General features: G+C 41.2%; 1 protein-coding gene across 1 annotated transcript in view; it reads right to left on the reverse strand.

The window, feature by feature from the left end:
- Nucleotides 1-1,681: 1,681 nt before the first annotated feature.
- Nucleotides 1,682-18,068, reverse strand: part of EGF (epidermal growth factor) — a 60,149-nt gene continuing 43,762 nt past the window's right edge. Inside the window, exons 20-25 of the mRNA XM_074147718.1 lie at nucleotides 15,569-15,688; nucleotides 13,454-13,595; nucleotides 10,602-10,766; nucleotides 6,983-7,085; nucleotides 3,427-3,529; nucleotides 1,682-1,905 (exon numbers count right to left, since the gene is read on the reverse strand). Of these exons, the coding sequence (XP_074003819.1) occupies nucleotides 1,682-1,905; nucleotides 3,427-3,529; nucleotides 6,983-7,085; nucleotides 10,602-10,766; nucleotides 13,454-13,595; nucleotides 15,569-15,688 (857 nt within the window). The remainder of the gene's footprint in view (nucleotides 1,906-3,426; nucleotides 3,530-6,982; nucleotides 7,086-10,601; nucleotides 10,767-13,453; nucleotides 13,596-15,568; nucleotides 15,689-18,068) is intronic.

Below are 18,068 nucleotides of genomic sequence, written 5' to 3' on the forward strand. Positions count from 1 at the left end.
ATTCAAAACCACTAGCAAAAAAATCACTTTAGAGGATAAGCAAAAAAGTGACAACTCTCTATACAACACGGCATTATCTTCATTATAATTCAGACACCTTGGGCTAAATATTCTTCCTGTTTACACCAACATAAATCAGAACCGACTCCACAAAATTACTGCAGCGTGTAGCTGTTTGGGACGAGAGGTGAAAGGCTTTCGATACTCTTCCCCATCATTGGCCTACAGACCTGGTAACCAAATGACAACATCCCATACCTTCCTGGCAGGATTCTTAAAAAACAAAAGGCAAGATGGCAAGCACACAAATTAGTAACATTTGCCAGTATTATCCAGCTAATAAATTACAAGGAACACTAGTGGTGGGCACTGTACTGGAGTTTAAAGAAGGTGTCTGATAGTTACAGTAGCAGGCTTTAAAGATAGAGGACTGGGAGATCCCCTACAATTAAAACTTTATTAGTAATATAGCTGATTTCCAGATACCTTCCAAAACCTTCTGAAGACAGCCTTAAGGAGTCAAGACCACAGGTGAAAATCACTTGAGATGATAAACAACTAAGGTACAACTCTGTATAGAACAGAGCTTTATAAGTGAGTTAGTTCTTAGTAAATAACTGGAAGGGAACTGTAGCTGTTAGAAAGCCAGTTACAAGAAAAATTGGTGTTGTTTTCCAATTGATCCCATGCAGCACAAATAAGCTATGTGGAAGTCTGTCCAAACTGAGGTGTTTTTTTGTTTGTTTGTCCCACTCCTCCTGTTCTTTGGAGCAGCAACTGGCTGGACTTCTTTCCTCACTTCTTTCCTCACACTAAATCCTATATAACAGAGCAGGTTTTGCTGCCAGCCACACTTCTGTGAGGCAAGGAGACAGCTCCAGCACACGCTGCAGGGCTGAAAGCAGGCTCAGGCCCACTGCCTTAATCCAGAAACAATCCTGTAATGCTCTGAAGGACCAGTGTAGACCGGAACACTTAATGGAAGAATCACCTTTCCCCTCAAATGTTACCTCTCACTTAATAGATGTGACCATCATTAACACCATACGCTCACAAACAATCCTCCAGCCCACCAAACCTGAGAAATGCCAGGCTCCATTTGGTGCTCACTCACAGAAGCAGACACAAGAATATCTCTGGAGAAGTCCAAGAAGTTACACTGGCCTGACAGCAGAACTGGGGAGAGGCTTAAACTGCCTATGAACAACATTTTAATAAAAAGATTTGTTTCTAACTCGTTTTCCTGCATCATCTTCCATTCCAGTTTCTCTGCAGTTGTGCTTCTGGCCCATTTTCTAGGCAGTTTTCTGGACTCGGTGTGTGTTTGTGTAAAGGCCATTACTTGCAATAAACTCCATTAGAACGTGCTTATCTCTGACAAATCACCCTCCAGTCTGTGTTCTCCTCAGTGTCCTTTTAGCAGGCAGTTAATGAAGTTAGCAGCAGTGACCCTTAAAGTGATACTTAGAGTACTCATTGCTAATATGTTGCTCGCAGTAATTCTTCCAAGCAGAGATGATGGGCAAGGAGTGGCAAGGACTTCTCTGTTCTGTCTTGATTTGTGTTTTTTTTTCTAAAGCAGATTTTAACAAAAAGATGAGGGCTGCTTCAGTGTTTCATGAGTTCCCATTCTCTACTGACTTCCTCCTTCCTCCTTTTCCCACTCAAATCCAGGCTGCTTCTAGTCTGGCTGCATCAGCAGACTGGCTGGGGCAAGCTCGCGGGGCTCCCTTTCCAGCAGGGGCTTGGGGTGGATGCTCCAGGGAGCCTGGGGAGGGCCCCTTGCCGCTCCCATGGGCTGCTGCGATTTCTCGCCAACAGGAACCTCTTGTCGACAGCCTTGTTCTTTCTCCTCTTCTGCCAAAGCCTCTGCTGCTTTGTTGTATGTTATAGGCTGTTCTTCCACTGGAGAAAATGGATATGTATTACTGAAAGCCATTTGAGAAGCTTCACGATAACTAAGCTAAGAGAAAGCTAATGGCAGCTTTGAGAGAGGAAGGCTATGAAAGGAAGCACAGAATCAAGTTAAGAAAATTACAGAGCCAATCCATGTCAACAGAACCAAAAAAGAGGCAAAGTCAAGAAAATGTTTCAGATTTTAAGAAATTACTTGTCCTAGGCAAATTTCATGGCTTTCTGTTTTAATATAGAAGAGGAAGAAAACGTGTGCCTGTGACAGCAAGACCACCTGCCTGGCAAAATTAAACCCCCTGCTCCAAGGTCAGAAGATCTTAGAATTATTCATTAGCATGGTATAAGATCTTTCTATAACGTGTTAGAAAAGACATCAGATTATTTGCCAGTCTTGTTATCCAAAATGGTCGAACCACTTCTGCTAAGAATTTTCAACTAGGAAAAAAAAAAATCACACACCTGTCATGAGAAATTTCTGTTCCAATAGCTGCATCTGATAAAACTATAAATGAAAACAGAGCTTCCTAATGGGAAACATCAGGCTTCCTTCAGTGGATGGTACAGTTCTACACATGTTCACAATATTAGTCCGACAAAGTAAACGTGAGGCATATTTTCTAGTGATGAATAAAGTGATTTCCCAATTTATGTCTAAGGACAGGATGGGCAATTTTGAAAATCTTGCAAGATGCTTGCCCAATTGAGTACCCTCAAACATTTGTCTTTGCATATTTCTAAATGACTGACACAAACTGGGTTCTTCTAGTAACTTCTGTAGCTAGGAGGTATATATGGTAAATAAGACAAATAGTTGAGGATGTCAGTCTTTTTCTCACCATCTGAGCAATTAGGAGATTCAGTTGCCACGTATACAGCAGCATTTCCTAAAATTCATAGTGGTCCAGCTGGTAACCTGGAACCATGGAAGCCCACTGGGTGCTCCTATGCTGCCTGCTGCCTTTGCGCCAGGGATGGGAGGCACATCTCCTTTATTAATCTCAAATTTGTTTAAGCATCAAACACCCCCCAGGCACTCAAACACCTTCATACAAAAAGCAGAACTGCAGTTGCTGCCGCAGGGCAAAAGGTTTCTGGGGAGTCCTGGACCTCTCACACCACATAAGTTATCCCACCTGAATGAATACGGAATGTCTTATATATCTTTCCGTGGATGTACATTCCCCATCAGTATGATGGGCATAACTCACTTGCTATGAAGCAAACCTGTGAAGTTCTATGTAAGTGCAAAAATATGATATTATTACTATCACGAGAAGCATCTGGCTTCTTATGAGTACGAAAGCACTGTTGTAGCGTAATTTCTCATGAGTAATCTGCAAAGTGAAAGACTGAATGGTCCCTCCACAGCAATACAAACATGGCTTCTGCTATGCACAGCTGCTATAAACAGGCCAGAAATAAAATTTTCATTTCTCTTTCTCCTCTATCTGCTGCTGCTCCTGCTGGTACAAAGGTAAGGAGACATCTAATAAGGAAGGAAATCCTACTCACCATATTCTGAAGGACAGGCAGGATGGGGATCTGCAGTCTCACACTCAATTAGATCAACCGCTTTAGTCTCCAGAGAACTGTTACACTCCTTAACAACTGCAAACTGCAAATACATACAATATGCACAAAATATACAGAGCACAAATTAATATAAAATGAACCAATCTTCTGAAACCCAAGAGGCAAACTAGAAGAGCCACACACTCCAACCACAGCAGGGGGAAAAAGGTCATCCTGGCTTCTGGGATGACCCTTCCCCTGCAGATAATTAAACACTTGAGTTGATGACAGCCCCGGTCTTTCTTTGGAAAGTGTGCAGTCCCAGTCTAGTAAAGAACTACCCATTCTGTTGCCTTGCAAATTAACCTTTCAAGATGCAAGAACAAAAGTACATGAAAGTCAACCCCCCTCCATAATACTGAGGGCCGCTTTTAAAGTATTGGGGAGACCCGCAACCAGACAGCAGCAAACCCTGTCAGACAGAAGGAAGGAAGCGAGCCTCCCTCTCCGGCTCTCAGCACCACCTGGGGTCTGCAATTCCCTTGTCCCCCAGTGACAGTGGAAGCGACACCTCAGAAGCAGAAGGTGGGACCTTCTGGGAGAACATGCTGGAAAGACCAGGGGGAAAACAAAAAACAGGGGTAGAGGAAAGCAATATGAAGCACTGTGCTGCAATAGTATAGAAAGAAAGAGGGAAACACAGTAAAAAGAGGATGTTTAAATTGTGGGGACAGGAAAGAAAAGAAAATGTCTCTAAGTAAGATGTCCCAGCAGAACGACTGACAGATTCAGTGTTCCAGGTGGATAATTGGTGGGTTTACGTGGATAGACCACAGATGTAGCAGGTGACTATTTAGGCATCAGTTCATTTACATAAAATCTGTAGGCTTGCAGCTGCTAACCCACATGTGACAGACCCCCAGAGGAGATTCAGCTACACACACTTCTGCAAAATATCTTTGACTGTGCAAGGCAGAACACTTGCTGGACAAAAAGTCTCAGAGTAGCATCAATATCCAAGCACGTGCAGAAGTTTACCAAAGCTTATATATCCCTAGGACAAACCTAGCCTGCTTATTGAACTCTAACACAAATGTGAAAAAATACCCAGGCATACTCTCCACTAAATGTAGCCTCACTTGGGAGAATAAAAGTAAAAGGGAACAGTGAATGACACTTGGACAATTTATAGGTATTACAATACCTAGTATTTGATATGCATGACAGCGTAAAACCTCATTATCCTCTACACTAACCGAGATGGGCAAGAACAAGAAAGTCTTTGCACACCCTCTCGTCAGCCTCACGAATGAGCGGTAGCACTGTGAGCTACAAAAGGAGTGCATTCCATGAGCTTTTTACATATCATGCAGTCCACATAAGAAGTGCTTCGTTAGGATTATTTATGCTTTATAAATCAACAGCACCCCAAAACTTATTCCAGTACCTTAAGAGTTGAGAAGCTATAAAGTTTTCTGTCCCCAATGTTGTATAATCTCTTTTTTTTTACATAAAGCTCCCCAATAATCCAGTGTGAGTGAATAGTAGAAACGGACAACTTCCTGCTGCTTTTGGGCAACTATACAGTTTCTAACCTGAGCGCATGCATGCATGAAGCCGCGGTGAACTTAACACTCAATGGCTACATCAGCACAGAGAAAAATCACATGCATGGAACCACAGGAATCCATTACTGTGTAAGCAGCAATAATTAGCAAAGGGTCAGTGATTTCCTCTTCCAGACTGCAACAGACCATTTGCAATAAATTACTTTATTAATGTATTTGATGTCTCCCACAGCAAGAACGCGCGGTGAAATTTAACACGAGTGTGTAATAGATGGGTAGCTTGGATTTGTTTTTGTTGATTCAGTCCATTGCTTAGCTGTCTAATTACACCTAATTCAGCAAAAATGTCATTGACCACTAGCATTAACTGTGGGGACAACAGCAGGTGGGAACAGAGCTGACGAGCTGCAGGCCTCCTAGAGCTCTGCTCCCAGGCAACGAGCTGTTCTTAGTCCCAACAAATGTTTCCGATTTTCCCAGCCTCAGATATTTTGCAAGCTGCGGTTTCTGTCTCTGCTGTGAACACACGATGACATCGTAATGATTCAGCACATTTCCTGTCCAGTACCTGGAGGAATAAAGTGCTGGTAACAAAAGGTCCCCAAGAGTATGCAGTTGACCAGCTAAGGAACAATATGTCATAACCAGGGTCAAGTCAATTCAGTACTCCCAAGATAATTTGATAATGTGTTTCAGTGGCTACTCACTCACAAATCCTGCCAGACACTCAATCTAAACCATTTGCGAAGGCTTCTTTGGGTTGATTAAAAATCCTTGGATTTGCACTATAAATATTTCATGATATTCAACCCCTCAAACAGACTCCCAAGTAGAACAAACTCATCTCTTTCTGGAGTCAAACATTTGGAGCAGAGTCAAACTTCAGGCCTTTTAAAGTCAAATTCTTTTGTGACCATGACTACTATGCACGTGGTTCTTGTACCTTTCCAGCTATAGTTGGTTGTGAAAGGCTTTAAAACCTTCAGTAATACCCATACTAAAAAAACCATGTGTGTGGTTACCCCAGTGAAAAGGTATGTGCTTCCCTAGAGTTTATTACCAATCCTGTACAAGTATAAACACTTCCAGTAGTCTTTTCCACTGGCATAACTGTGCTTGTTTTGAAGTGTGTGTGCTGCTGAGCTGATGGGATGCTACCCGGACAAGTATGGTGATGCCTGCATTACAGCAGCTCACGCAGAGCTGGATGATCTGTGTGTGCAGACAAGCTCTCAGGGGAACTCATACCATTCTGAGAAAGGAGTCCCAGACTGAGCACAGAGGTAGCCGCAGATGCCAACTACGTCACTTTTGCCAACTTCAAGTTTCAATTGCTATCAACTAGCAGTGTAATGTCATTTTAATGCCAGTGAGAACCAGGTCCTTAGATCGGATCTTAAGGGGCCAAATTCTCCGATGCAACTTCAAAAACGACAACAGAAACAGGCCAGTACAACCAGATCATGATGGCATTTCTACCTACACCGGTGCAAAATTTGTATTTTATATTCCCTCCCAAACAGCCTAGTAACACCCTGGTTGTTTTTCTTTACAAGGCAGCAGCCTTTAATACAAAGACATTTAATTTCATCAACCCCCAAAATAAAGTTTAACATCTCATGTAGCACACACAATACTTGGCTTCCAAGAAGCCTTTTTTACTGAGGGCATACTTTCCTGTGAAAATAACCTGTGATATGCCATGTCATCACATTGCCATTTCCTTAATTTAGAACACAGTTCCCCAACTGTTGTGTTCAAAGCTAACAATAACACTGGCTAATGGTTGCAATACATCCAGGCAGCTGTGAACTTTGAGGGATAACAATGAGGTAAGATGAACTAGGGTTCACAGCAAAGCACTTGATGACTCTAGCAGTTATTTAATATATTTAAGATGTGAATTATTTGATGGATAATCTCAAGTGGATCCCTAACACTCTTTGATCCTTCCTGCTTCCCTCTCTACTCCGCATTAATATAGTTACCCGAGACTTGCTGCTTGTAGGCGTCACGTTCTCATTGTCAGCACGGCTGCTCGCATCTCTTGCCACTTCTGCATAGAGATTCTTCTTATACAAGTTTTGACTTCTGCAACAGAACAAAAGCTGAGGCAATTTTTTTTTTGCTTTGGGAGGAACAGATGCTGCTTCCTTCCACATATTATTCTGCAGGTATTTACAGAAGGGACATAATACATTCCTCTTATTAAAAATTTAGGTTGCAGCCAATAAAATGAACAGCGTTTGTGGGTGAAGCTCAGAAATAAAAATCTGACTGTATTTTTGTACACCATTGATAGTTACAATTATGAAAGTCGCTTCTGCATTCATCTGCATCATTTACGAAAAACAACAGTTTCAGAAATTACTATGAAATAAACAAACCAAAAGCCTCAAAAAGCTTCGAACTAAGATATTTCCAGGAAAAAGCATGACCAACGGAATTAGCTCAAGGGGAAAAAAAGCCAAGAGTATAACCTGGAGTTAGAAAAGGATATGAATAATCAGCTCTAAGGGGCTAGGTCCATAAATTCAAAAGTTGTTATTTTTGCAGTTAAACAGCAATCACTTATAAGGCAGTATTAAAAGCTCATACAGGCCCTAACATAGAAAACACGGTCATAAGGAAAAGAGCTGATATATCAGTACATCTTTACTGATTTTACGTACATGTTGTCTCCTCCTAAGCTAAGAAAATTACTGTTACACTCTTCAAATTCCGGAAGTCTCATTCATTTTAAATGAAATTTAATAGACATGTACGAAAGAAAATTGGAATTTTCCTTATTTTCCTTTTATTTTTACATCACATTCATATACTAACTGAGGAAGTGCATCTGCCATAATTACCATATATTGCTCCCTTCATGAAAATCCAATGTAAATAAAATTTGCTTTTTGCTTGAAACAAGAAAGACCTGTCTCCATCATGGATTTTCTCCCCAGATTCTCTATAACACGTTCCTGTGTATTCAAACTTTTTTTTTAGAAAGTAAAAAGTAATTGCTCCCAGTAGAGGATAAGACTGAGACTGCCAATACGAAATCAAATAGGTGTCAGATCTGAGGGTATATCCACAGAGCAGAATGCTGAGAAATAAGGTAAATTAGTCCATTTTGATTTTTCCCCAACACCGTGGCAAGGCTGCTGTTCATGTTTTGTCAGCTGGATGTGCCCGTTCTGCATTGCAGCTCATAGTGTTGACAAAACTCCAGCCCGTTTTCAAGAGTTATAAAATCCATTGCACAGAGCTCACACACAGGCACGGTCCTCAGCCGGATGCCCCGCTACTAATTCTACATCTTACTTTACAGCATGCGGAGTAACAGATGCCAGATGGACTTGGCGAGCACGAGAGTCTTCGTGTGAGACTGAGCACAAGCAGACAAGGCAGTGAAATCTAGTTGACTGAGCATGGGCAGGAGGCCAAGAATTTCTCAATCCTAATCCCAGTCCTACTGTCGATTTTTGCACAGCCTTGGCCAATTGAGGCGGGGTGATAGTCGGCGTTAAATCTGCGATTCAGATATTTATTTTGTTTTGGTTAGAAAAGAGTTATTTCCTTGCTTCCCAAGCAAGATAGGAAACTTGGCATACTATACAGTCAGACTGCCTACACCTAACATTAAGAATAACACAATACTCTTCAGCAGACTGCAGTCATTGAACAAACCAACACAATACTTTGGTATTTTTGGCCTCCAGTTTACACATTTTTCAAATTGGCAGGTATAGATGTCCAACCTCATTTCCTCCAATTAAAAGGAGATAGATGTCTCCATTTTAAAGGGGAAGGAACAGGGCTATTACAGACTTAAATGGTACATTTCAAAATACAGTAGATTATGTGAAAAAGCAGTATAGCAATTTCAACCCAAATACTGGTTTCCAGACCCCAGTTAAATAGGGATCTTAAGCCAATTGGTTTCATTTTGATCTAGTTGTGCTAGTAATAACTGCAGTACAAATTAAATCAAGCACGTAATTGAAAACTTGCTGTTGAGGTAAATAGTTATATTGATCAAAAGCATTTGGCAAGAAAGAAAGGTAAATCATGGAGAAATGACAAAAAAGAGAGGAAAGGAAGAGAATTAATATCTTCACACCTTAAAACCAGCCGTATTCCGGCTATTTTTCATGACAGTTTATACGACATATGTGGGAAATATAAGAATCTCACAAGTTGTCTATTCTGTATGTATCATTCCACTGATTAGCTTCTAAATGCCAGGTCATGAGAACAAACCAGGCTGCGCCTAGCTTTAATTCTGGACCTCTATCATTAATTAATAGAAAATAAGAAGCATGGCAGCTTCTCTACTTTTATGGACTAAATATGCCAGGAAGCATTAAATAAAAATGGAAAATATTAGCTTCCATAGTTAACTTCTTTTGTATCTTAACTTTTTACGTCTAAGAGAGTCTAATTTTAAAATTCACCTAAACCACAAAACAAAACCCCTGCATAGGGAGGGCACGTCAGCACGCAGCAGAAGACTCTTGATTTGGCTCCTGTCTGGCTTTTTATTTGTTTACTTTTAAATATGCATTTAAACAAGAGCCTCTGAGAACAGATATTTGCCAAGGTCATGGCCAAAAGACTTATTAAACGCTGAGTACTTTCCAGTCCAAGGGACATCGATGACATTTAATTTCACATCAGACTGGGTTCTTAAATAGTGACTGGAGGGATTCTTTTTGCCTTGAGAAGAATCCCAAACCTGCACAATTCATTACAGCCATGGAAAATGCCAGGGAGTACTTTTACAACAGATGTGCCTTACTCTTTCTCCTGCCAGGAAAACTGCTTTCACATTCATTGCTGCAGGCATCACCGTGGAAGTTTGCTACTGGAAGAGTAGTGCACTGCTTTTCTCAATGGCAAGGAAACTTTCAGGTGCCACTCAACACTGAAAGTGAAGTAAAACCAAACTATGGGGGTAGCTAGCAGAGAAGAGCCAAACTCTACCATGACAGTTTCAGACATCTACAGCTCTTAAGGGAAATCAAGGAAGAAGTGAATAGCATGCTCCTGAACGCTCTCATCAATAAAACTATGGGTCTTCCTCACAGAATCACAGAATGGTTAGAGTTGGAAGGGACCTTAGAGATCATCAAGTTCCCACCCCCCTGCCATGGGCAGGGACACCTCCCACTAGAGCAGGTTGCTCAAAGCCCCATCCAGCCTGGCCTTGAACACCTCCAGGGATGGGGCATCCACAGCTTCCCTGGGCAATGTGTTCGAGTGCCTCACCACCCTCACAGTAAATAATTTCTTCCTAATAACTAATCTAAATCTCCCCTCTTCCAATTTAAAACCATTACCCCTTGTCCTGTTCTTCAAACCTAGTAAGGTCTATTCTTCATCCCCCCAAACACACATCACTCACTAACACCAATGCAAGTACCGCAGGCGAGGGACATGCCAAAACTTTCTGAATTATTCCTAGATCCAATTACTGCAAAACACAAGAGTAGCAAGGATGACATGGCACTTTACACCAGCTGAAGAACAGCTCACGTTCTTTGCCATGAGCCCTCTGTGAAAATCAGCAGTGTCTCTGCCCCTGTCCACATGTTCACCACACGTGTTTGGAAGCACTACCTGTGGCAGTAGGCAGCCAGGGACACCAGCAGTAGCAGGAGAACCAGCACTGCTATGCACACTGTGATGGTGATGTTCCGCATCTTCACCCGCTCGGCGTGCTGCTGCTCCCACCACTCCAGATCGCTGAACTGGCACCGCTCCCCGACATAACCTGTCACACAGCTGCCAAAGAGAAGTGAGCACACTTTGTAACAGACAGCGGAGGAAAAAAACCCAGATCATCACTTCGGTCACCTTGTGTATTGATTTACCATTGGCAGCTGCTATGGAAATACCTGGTTGAATTTAGTAGTGGTGAAGACAAAATGACTTTAAAGGGATGGCTGTCAAAACCTATAGAATTCAATATTAAAAGACTTTTTTACTGTAAACCTATAGAATTATACAGCGAGGTTATAATCTCCAGATTCTAATGAGTAAAGAATAGAAAAAATAATTTTCTCTTAAATCCTGCTGTGTTTTTATCGTTTCTTTAAGATTTTCCATTTAACTGTTCCCAGCAGCAAGTTTCCCTTTCTTTGAAATAGGCAATATAGGATCTACTCATATTTTCAGAGTGATTTGATTAAGGGAATCAAATTGTAATCTGAATCCTAACTTTAAAATAAAAGATGAATGAAAAGCGTCTAAAAAAAAAAACCTCACATGGGTCAGAAATATCTTCATAAGTTATTTTTAATACAAGCTCCTTCTGCAGGCATTTTTTGTTTATTTGTTTGTTTTTACCACTGTAACACCCAACATAGAGATATCAGTGCATGAAACCCTCAAATCAAAATTACTAGAATGTGAAAAATAAATCAAAAAGAATCCCAGCCTAGTTTTACTGTCCAAGGTGAGAGACATAAAAAATGAATAATAAACACCAAAAAAAAAGTCTACTCATTTCATAACAATCTCTCAGCAACGTAGGCTCAAATCCTGCTCACAATTTTTAATTGCTCTAATTTTACTCAAATCAAAAGAGCTAGTCAAATGAGCCAAAGAAGCAAGATTTGACCTGCAGCAGCTTTTACCTGATGTCCTTGAAAACGTTATATCAGCATTCATTATTAAATCAGGCACAAGCACTCTCATTCTGTCACAAATTAGAATGCATATACGTGGGAAGGCAGAAATCTGCTAATTTTTTAATGTGAGATCACAATAAATTCCAAAAAAGCTAGAAGATCTACTTTCTAGTGTAAGAGGTTTTTATTAATTAAAATACAAATCACATTTGGTATGTCATTTTTGCTAGGTAACATTTTCCCCTGACTGTTTTGGTATTTAATATATTATGGCCTACATGAATGAATGCTGCCATCTAGTGAAAATTCAGCAATGTGAGAATTCAGCAAGGTCCACACAGGAACCCTGGCCCCCAAGAACGTGGCTTAGCATGATTGCTCCTTAATTTTTGAAAAAGCTTCCATTTCCAGCAGTGAAGAATACATACTTTTGGATTCTTATTATGCACTAACACCTAACAAATAAAAGAAAAAAAGATGTGATACAATTTGAAAGTTCTGCAGTTGTGGACTCTTCAGCTTCATAGGAAAAACTCAGTGAGGTAAAAAAAAGATAGTTTTCAATACCTTCAAAATTTACACTAAAAATTTATAACAAATACCAGGGATGGCCATGAGCTCATCTCCTGTAATGGCTCTGCCTAAGGGCTTTGCGAGCTTAGGAAATCTGCAGCACAAAGCATCCACTTCATTCCCATGTATGTAGATGGGATACATTCATTTCATATTCCTGCAGGTACAGAGGTCTGTAGGCAGGGGAGACCACTCATATTTAAAAATAAGAAAGCCTAGGATTTGACGGTTCTTGCAGGAATGTGCTGGTACAGAGGTTCCTGCAGTGCAGTACAAGGAAGATCTGGGGAAATGGTGGGTCAAAAAAACCCTTCAGCACAACGCTTGCTCTCCTCATTCCAGGGTTATACCAGGGCCACCCAAGCTACTGAGACAAGAGGGAGATTTGCCAGCTACGGAAAAGCATCCATCCCCTGCACAGGTCCTCCCTCACCAGGTGAGACCCCAGGGAAAGAGGCAGGCATTCATTTTGTCCCACTATAAACACTTTAATGCTTGATTTTGAAGAAAGATATAACACAGATTCAAATATAATCAAGTTACACAAACTCCAGCACTAATAGTTTTGAAGGAATGATTACCCCATGGTACTAGGCTGTCACATTGACCAGGCCAAGGCTGACTTCTGGAAATATGAGATTCTTTTTGCTTTTATCAGGAACTGCATTTGGGGAACTGGGAATTAGGCTTCACAAAAATATCAACAGGAGGAAAGAGGTCTCTCATTTTTGAGGCCTCATTGCTACTCTCTCTGTTTGTGAGACCATCATGTTTTACCTTTTCTGCGAGGGACCAAGATGCTACAAACTGTAAGGGCAGATGCTGACACTAGACTTCTCCTTCCTGGTCCCAATCAGAGAAGACAAGACAGAGATGTCCTCTTCCATCCCAAAGAGTGCTACACATGAACAGCAAGGCCAACAGGGAGGTACAAGTCAGCACAATACATACAGGAGAGACAGCAAGCGCTTCTTTCATAAAGCCATGAGCACTAAGTCACTTAACAACTTATCTCATATTTCCAAAGCAAAGAATTGAGTGCTTAGGGAACAAATCCAACCCTACTATTAATTGTAACGAGTGTGAATGGAGTGACCTCTTACAGAAACCTGCAGTGATCACTTAGAGAAAAGAGCAGAGGCTAATGATAATTACTAGCATGAGTGATTAACAGATAATTTATGGACAAACACCTCACTGTCTGCACTCAACTGAGCCCTAAGGATACCATTCTTCAGCACAGACAATACAAATTTCTGTACTTACTTGCAGGCATAGTCTTGTAGATCAGAAACGTAATTGCACACTCCACCATGGAGGCAGTACGCAGGAGGGCATCCTAAAGAATCACCTTGCACAGGGTGTGTAGAGTATTCATTGCTGACAATAGCAGGGGACACAGTAGATTCTGAAACATGGGATTTCAGAAGGACATCTCAAACTTTTGGCTGCATTGGCAACATGATCTTACAAAAGAGTTCCAGAACTTCAAGATAGCAAAGTAGGTAAAAATCTCTAATTCTGACCAATTACTTGTGTTTTAACTATTTGCTGAAGTTGCTTATCAAATTTAGGCATACAGAACTTTAGATCACAATACTAAAGATGCTTGATTCTAGATTTGCAGTGAAAGGCTCACAGAGGTTTGCTGCCTTCTGTCTATTTAGATGTGAGTACAGTTCTGAAGAAAAACTGCACTGGCTGTCTAGTTACTTAAGCTTAAATGATTTTTGCAACTTACGCAGCTTGAGGGTAAGGTAAATCCCTGCCATGCATAAAGTACCAGAGTCAGATGTACAGGTGAAGGATGGCTGTATTTCACGCATTTGGATCTCAGACTGAGAAGTTTTCACATGCAACTTGTCATTCTTATGTAGATTATTTCTCCTCTGCTACCATCCAGTTGATTGCATCTATGTGTGACTGCAGATCACATCTTTTATTGTTTCAAGCCAGCTCAGGTACAGATAACAGCATCACTGGAGAAGAAGGGAACTCTATTGACCCAATTCTTCAAAGGGTTTTGTAGCCTGCTCTGAATGACACACACTGTCACCTACATAGATATCCAAACTAGCTAGTTTTAAAGGTAGCTCTAATATCTCTGCAGAGCGTGACCTACAGCGCAGACATGCCCTTACAGAAAAGGAGTGCTTCCTCGCCTACTTTGATGCTACAGCAAATCTGTAGGTCAGAACCAAGAATTTCTAGCAGTATGGCTTAGCACAAACGCGCCCAATTGCTCTTATACATTTATGGGATCAGTTTTATGACTCACACCAGTTTTATTGGAACATGACCTTCAACGACATTTGTTTTTTACAATTTCATTTGCAGGAGAACTGCAATGGCAAAGAGCCTGAATGGAAAAGGACGAGTGATTTTAGTGAACCTCAGGTGTGACTGCATTCTGCAAAGAAAATTTCTGCTTGCTCAAAGAGCTTACTGATTAGGCAAAGAACTAAAACAGTGTGTTAACACACATGAAGACATGGGATCAGTTTTACAGCTGATGGACCTAGAGGGCATTACTTCCAAGTCATGCATCATTTAAAATCATTGTTTCCAGAGTGACACCTGAAACTAATGAAAGCTTCATTAACTGAAAAGGGGTAGGAATCCTGATAGGTCTTCTCCTTAAAAAAACCCATAATTTCCTTCTGTTTTTCTGCAGAAACAGATCTGTGACAATCACATAGTGTCCCTCCATCATCAGACATTCACTTGATCTGGAGTAAAATTCACTCCAGTGAAGAGGGTTGACACAGAGTAAGACGATGAGTCACTCAGCTCCACATTTTCACAGAATGCTGCTGTCACATCGAGGCACTGAAATGAGGGTCCTATAGTCACTAGTGCTGAACCATCAGCAGCTCCCTTCATTAAATTGGTAACCAGATTTTCTAAAGAGCTTAAGAGCCCTTTTGAAAAATTAGCCACTGGATCTGAAAGACTATCTTATTCTGAAGAATTAAATGGGACTTAAATTATGTACGGTTCTTGTGCTAGCCTTCTGCAGAGGAAAAGAAGGCACAGAGACTTTGAAAAATAACACAGACTGAAATCACCTCCAAAAATGTTACCTCCAAGGAACATTTACTTCAGCTGTTGATTGTAAAGGCCATTAGATAGATGTGTCGTTATATTTAGACAGTACAAATTAGCATTGAACCTTGAAGTAGATATTTCCAAACTAAACTCAGATCTGGTCTCCTTAGTCCACCTCAAAACAGCCTCTTAAAGCAATGCTAGACGGCTCCACAGGCTGCCAAGTATGTCACTATACAGGGTTTCCTTAATTTCTAGGTATAACCATTTATCCAAGAGCACAGTCCTTAGTTAAGACCCACTTGATTTTAATTGCTCACTCCATTTACTCACTGCAACCGATGCCAGTTCCAGAAGCATCATCAGCACACGAGCAAGTGAAGTTTCCTTCTGTATTTGTGCAGGTTATGTTCTCTCCACAGGTGTGGGACCCCATCTTGCACTCATCAATATCTGTCACCCAAACAGTCTGCAGTTAGAAGAATGAAATGCCTCAGAGCATCGGTTAAAAGGGCAGCAGTTGCCACACTGCAGTCTCCTGGCTGGGGAAAAACACCAAAGACCTTCCCCCTGCAAATATGCCTTCATGGAAAACATAACAGAAAAGCAACCAGCGTACTTTCTGTGCTAAGTAATCACAGGCTTCCCAGCCTCTCAGATCATGCTGTGCTGCTGCAGAAGCTCTCCAGAGGGAGAAGGTAGGAAAAGCTTTCCCATGAAATGTAACGAGCACAGTAGGGTTGAGAGAAGCCTTTTTTGTACTAGATATATTCTCTTGGCGTTGCTAGTGACAGCTTGCACCCTGGATGAGTACTAGAGTACTGTCAGTTGGAATTCTTGCGTTAAGACAGCAGAAGGGTTCGGGAGTGGCGGTGTTGCCCACCATTGTACCGCCTGCCTGGTCCAGCCTGGACAAAAAGTTTGAAAAGAAGAAAAGCATCTAGAAACCTATAGGTTTATCCAATTTGTGTAAACAATTAAATGAAGTGAGCCCCTGAATTACTATGAAGAGGCTCTCTGATTATGTGGGTTTCCAGGCTCATAGCCTGTGTTAACCTCATATATAGCTCTCATGCACACCCTCCTGCACACCCTCATCCTGCCTCCACATCTTCTCTAGCACAGCCCATGGCAGCAGCCCCTGCCAGGCTGGCACCTGCGTGGTGCTAAGCGCCTAAGCACACACACACACCCCCCCACAAAGGTGGGAACTTTGAAAGGATTCACATACCAGAATTTGGGAGCCTCTGATTCATTTTATGAACTGTCAGCAGAATTCATGTGCCAGATCTACTTTGGAGAAACAAAATCACAGATCTATCATCTCAATTTGTGTGAAATTATTGCTTAAACTACCGGGACTTTTTCTACAGTAAAATTAACAGGATCTGGCCCAAAGCAGAAAATTCAGTACTCTAGTACTGACCAATATTGACAGTACTCTAGTACTCAAAACAGAAAATTCAGAGCACTTTTAAAAGCAAAAATACATGAACAAAACTGTTGCAGCATATTTCAAGAAATGTGATTCCAAAAACACAACATGAGCTCATCTTGTACCATCTCTGGATCTACTAACAAATTCCTGGATGCTGTGCATGCATGCAGGCATCTAAAACTGAAATACAAAAATCACTTAACAGTTTCTGTGGTTTTATAGAACATTTCAAGTCATCAAACACAAAATGAGTTTCGATTCTGTTTACATCGTAACAAGATTGCATCATTTATAAAATGCTGTGAAAACATATCTTACCATATTGTGGACTTAAAGACTTCAGGAAGGGAATGGACTGATTTTCAATAACAGTGGTAGGTACCAGAATCATTCTAGCTGAACAATTATACCACAGACAGTGAGAGACCAGGGCTGCCTGGGGACGCGCCTTGTAGGTAGTTCTGGGACAGCAAGAGGGGCTTGTCACTTCTGTCTGCACTTTCAAACGTCCTCAAAGACACAAGCTCTGGATCTCTGACCACTGTAGGCAGAATGCTTTCTCAGACCTCCTGCCTCTGATACTTTCCACAACCTGCCCATAATACTGATACTGTTCTTAATTTTGATGTCATCCTGATGTGTGTCAAAGAACCGAAGTCCAGTAAAGACTATGTAAGAATTGGGTCAAATTTAATGGGCTTTGAATTAGGCTATAAAGGAGAAAGGAAAAAGAAAAGGACAAAAGAGTAGACAAGACTCTCAGAAAGCTCTGAACAAACCATGTGCTAGTCAAATACTGGAGGGGAAAAGCTTCCCGTTTCCTTCATATTTACAGCTAAAACGGATTAAAAAATTAAGACATGAAAAGAATGAACTAAAGACCTAGCATTAGAGCTGGATGGGAAAATCAGTGGGTCTGATTATTAACAAGACTCTAAATGTACTCAAGTTGTCAGTGTCAACACCTTGAACCCCATGCCTATTAAACCAACCTGGAATTATTTGATGAGTATTATGACACACTCAATACCTGCTTTCGTTTATATTCATGGCAATGATTTTCAATAAAGCTCTACTGCTTCACCTCTTTTTCCCCCCTCCCCTCCACTCTTCCTCTCTCCTGCTGTAGCTACTAAAAAGAGTGCAAACACTGAGAGCAGGTATCCACTGACAGCTACAGGCTTTGCATATTGATCAGTTGCTGAGCTTGCCACACTTCAAACAGGAGGGAAAGAATCAAAAAGGAAGAAATTATAAATGTCAACTGTCTGGTGAAGCCACAGTTAGGATCCATGCCCCTATCAGATTTTTCAAAAAGAACCAGAACAGCTCATTTGACAGCTTCACAGCTTGATGCAAGGCTAGCCCACATCATAAGACTTGTCTCTCGCTCAT

Source organism: Numenius arquata, chromosome 5 (assembly GCF_964106895.1).
Source record: "Numenius arquata chromosome 5, bNumArq3.hap1.1, whole genome shotgun sequence".
Lineage (NCBI taxonomy): Eukaryota > Metazoa > Chordata > Aves > Charadriiformes > Scolopacidae > Numenius > Numenius arquata.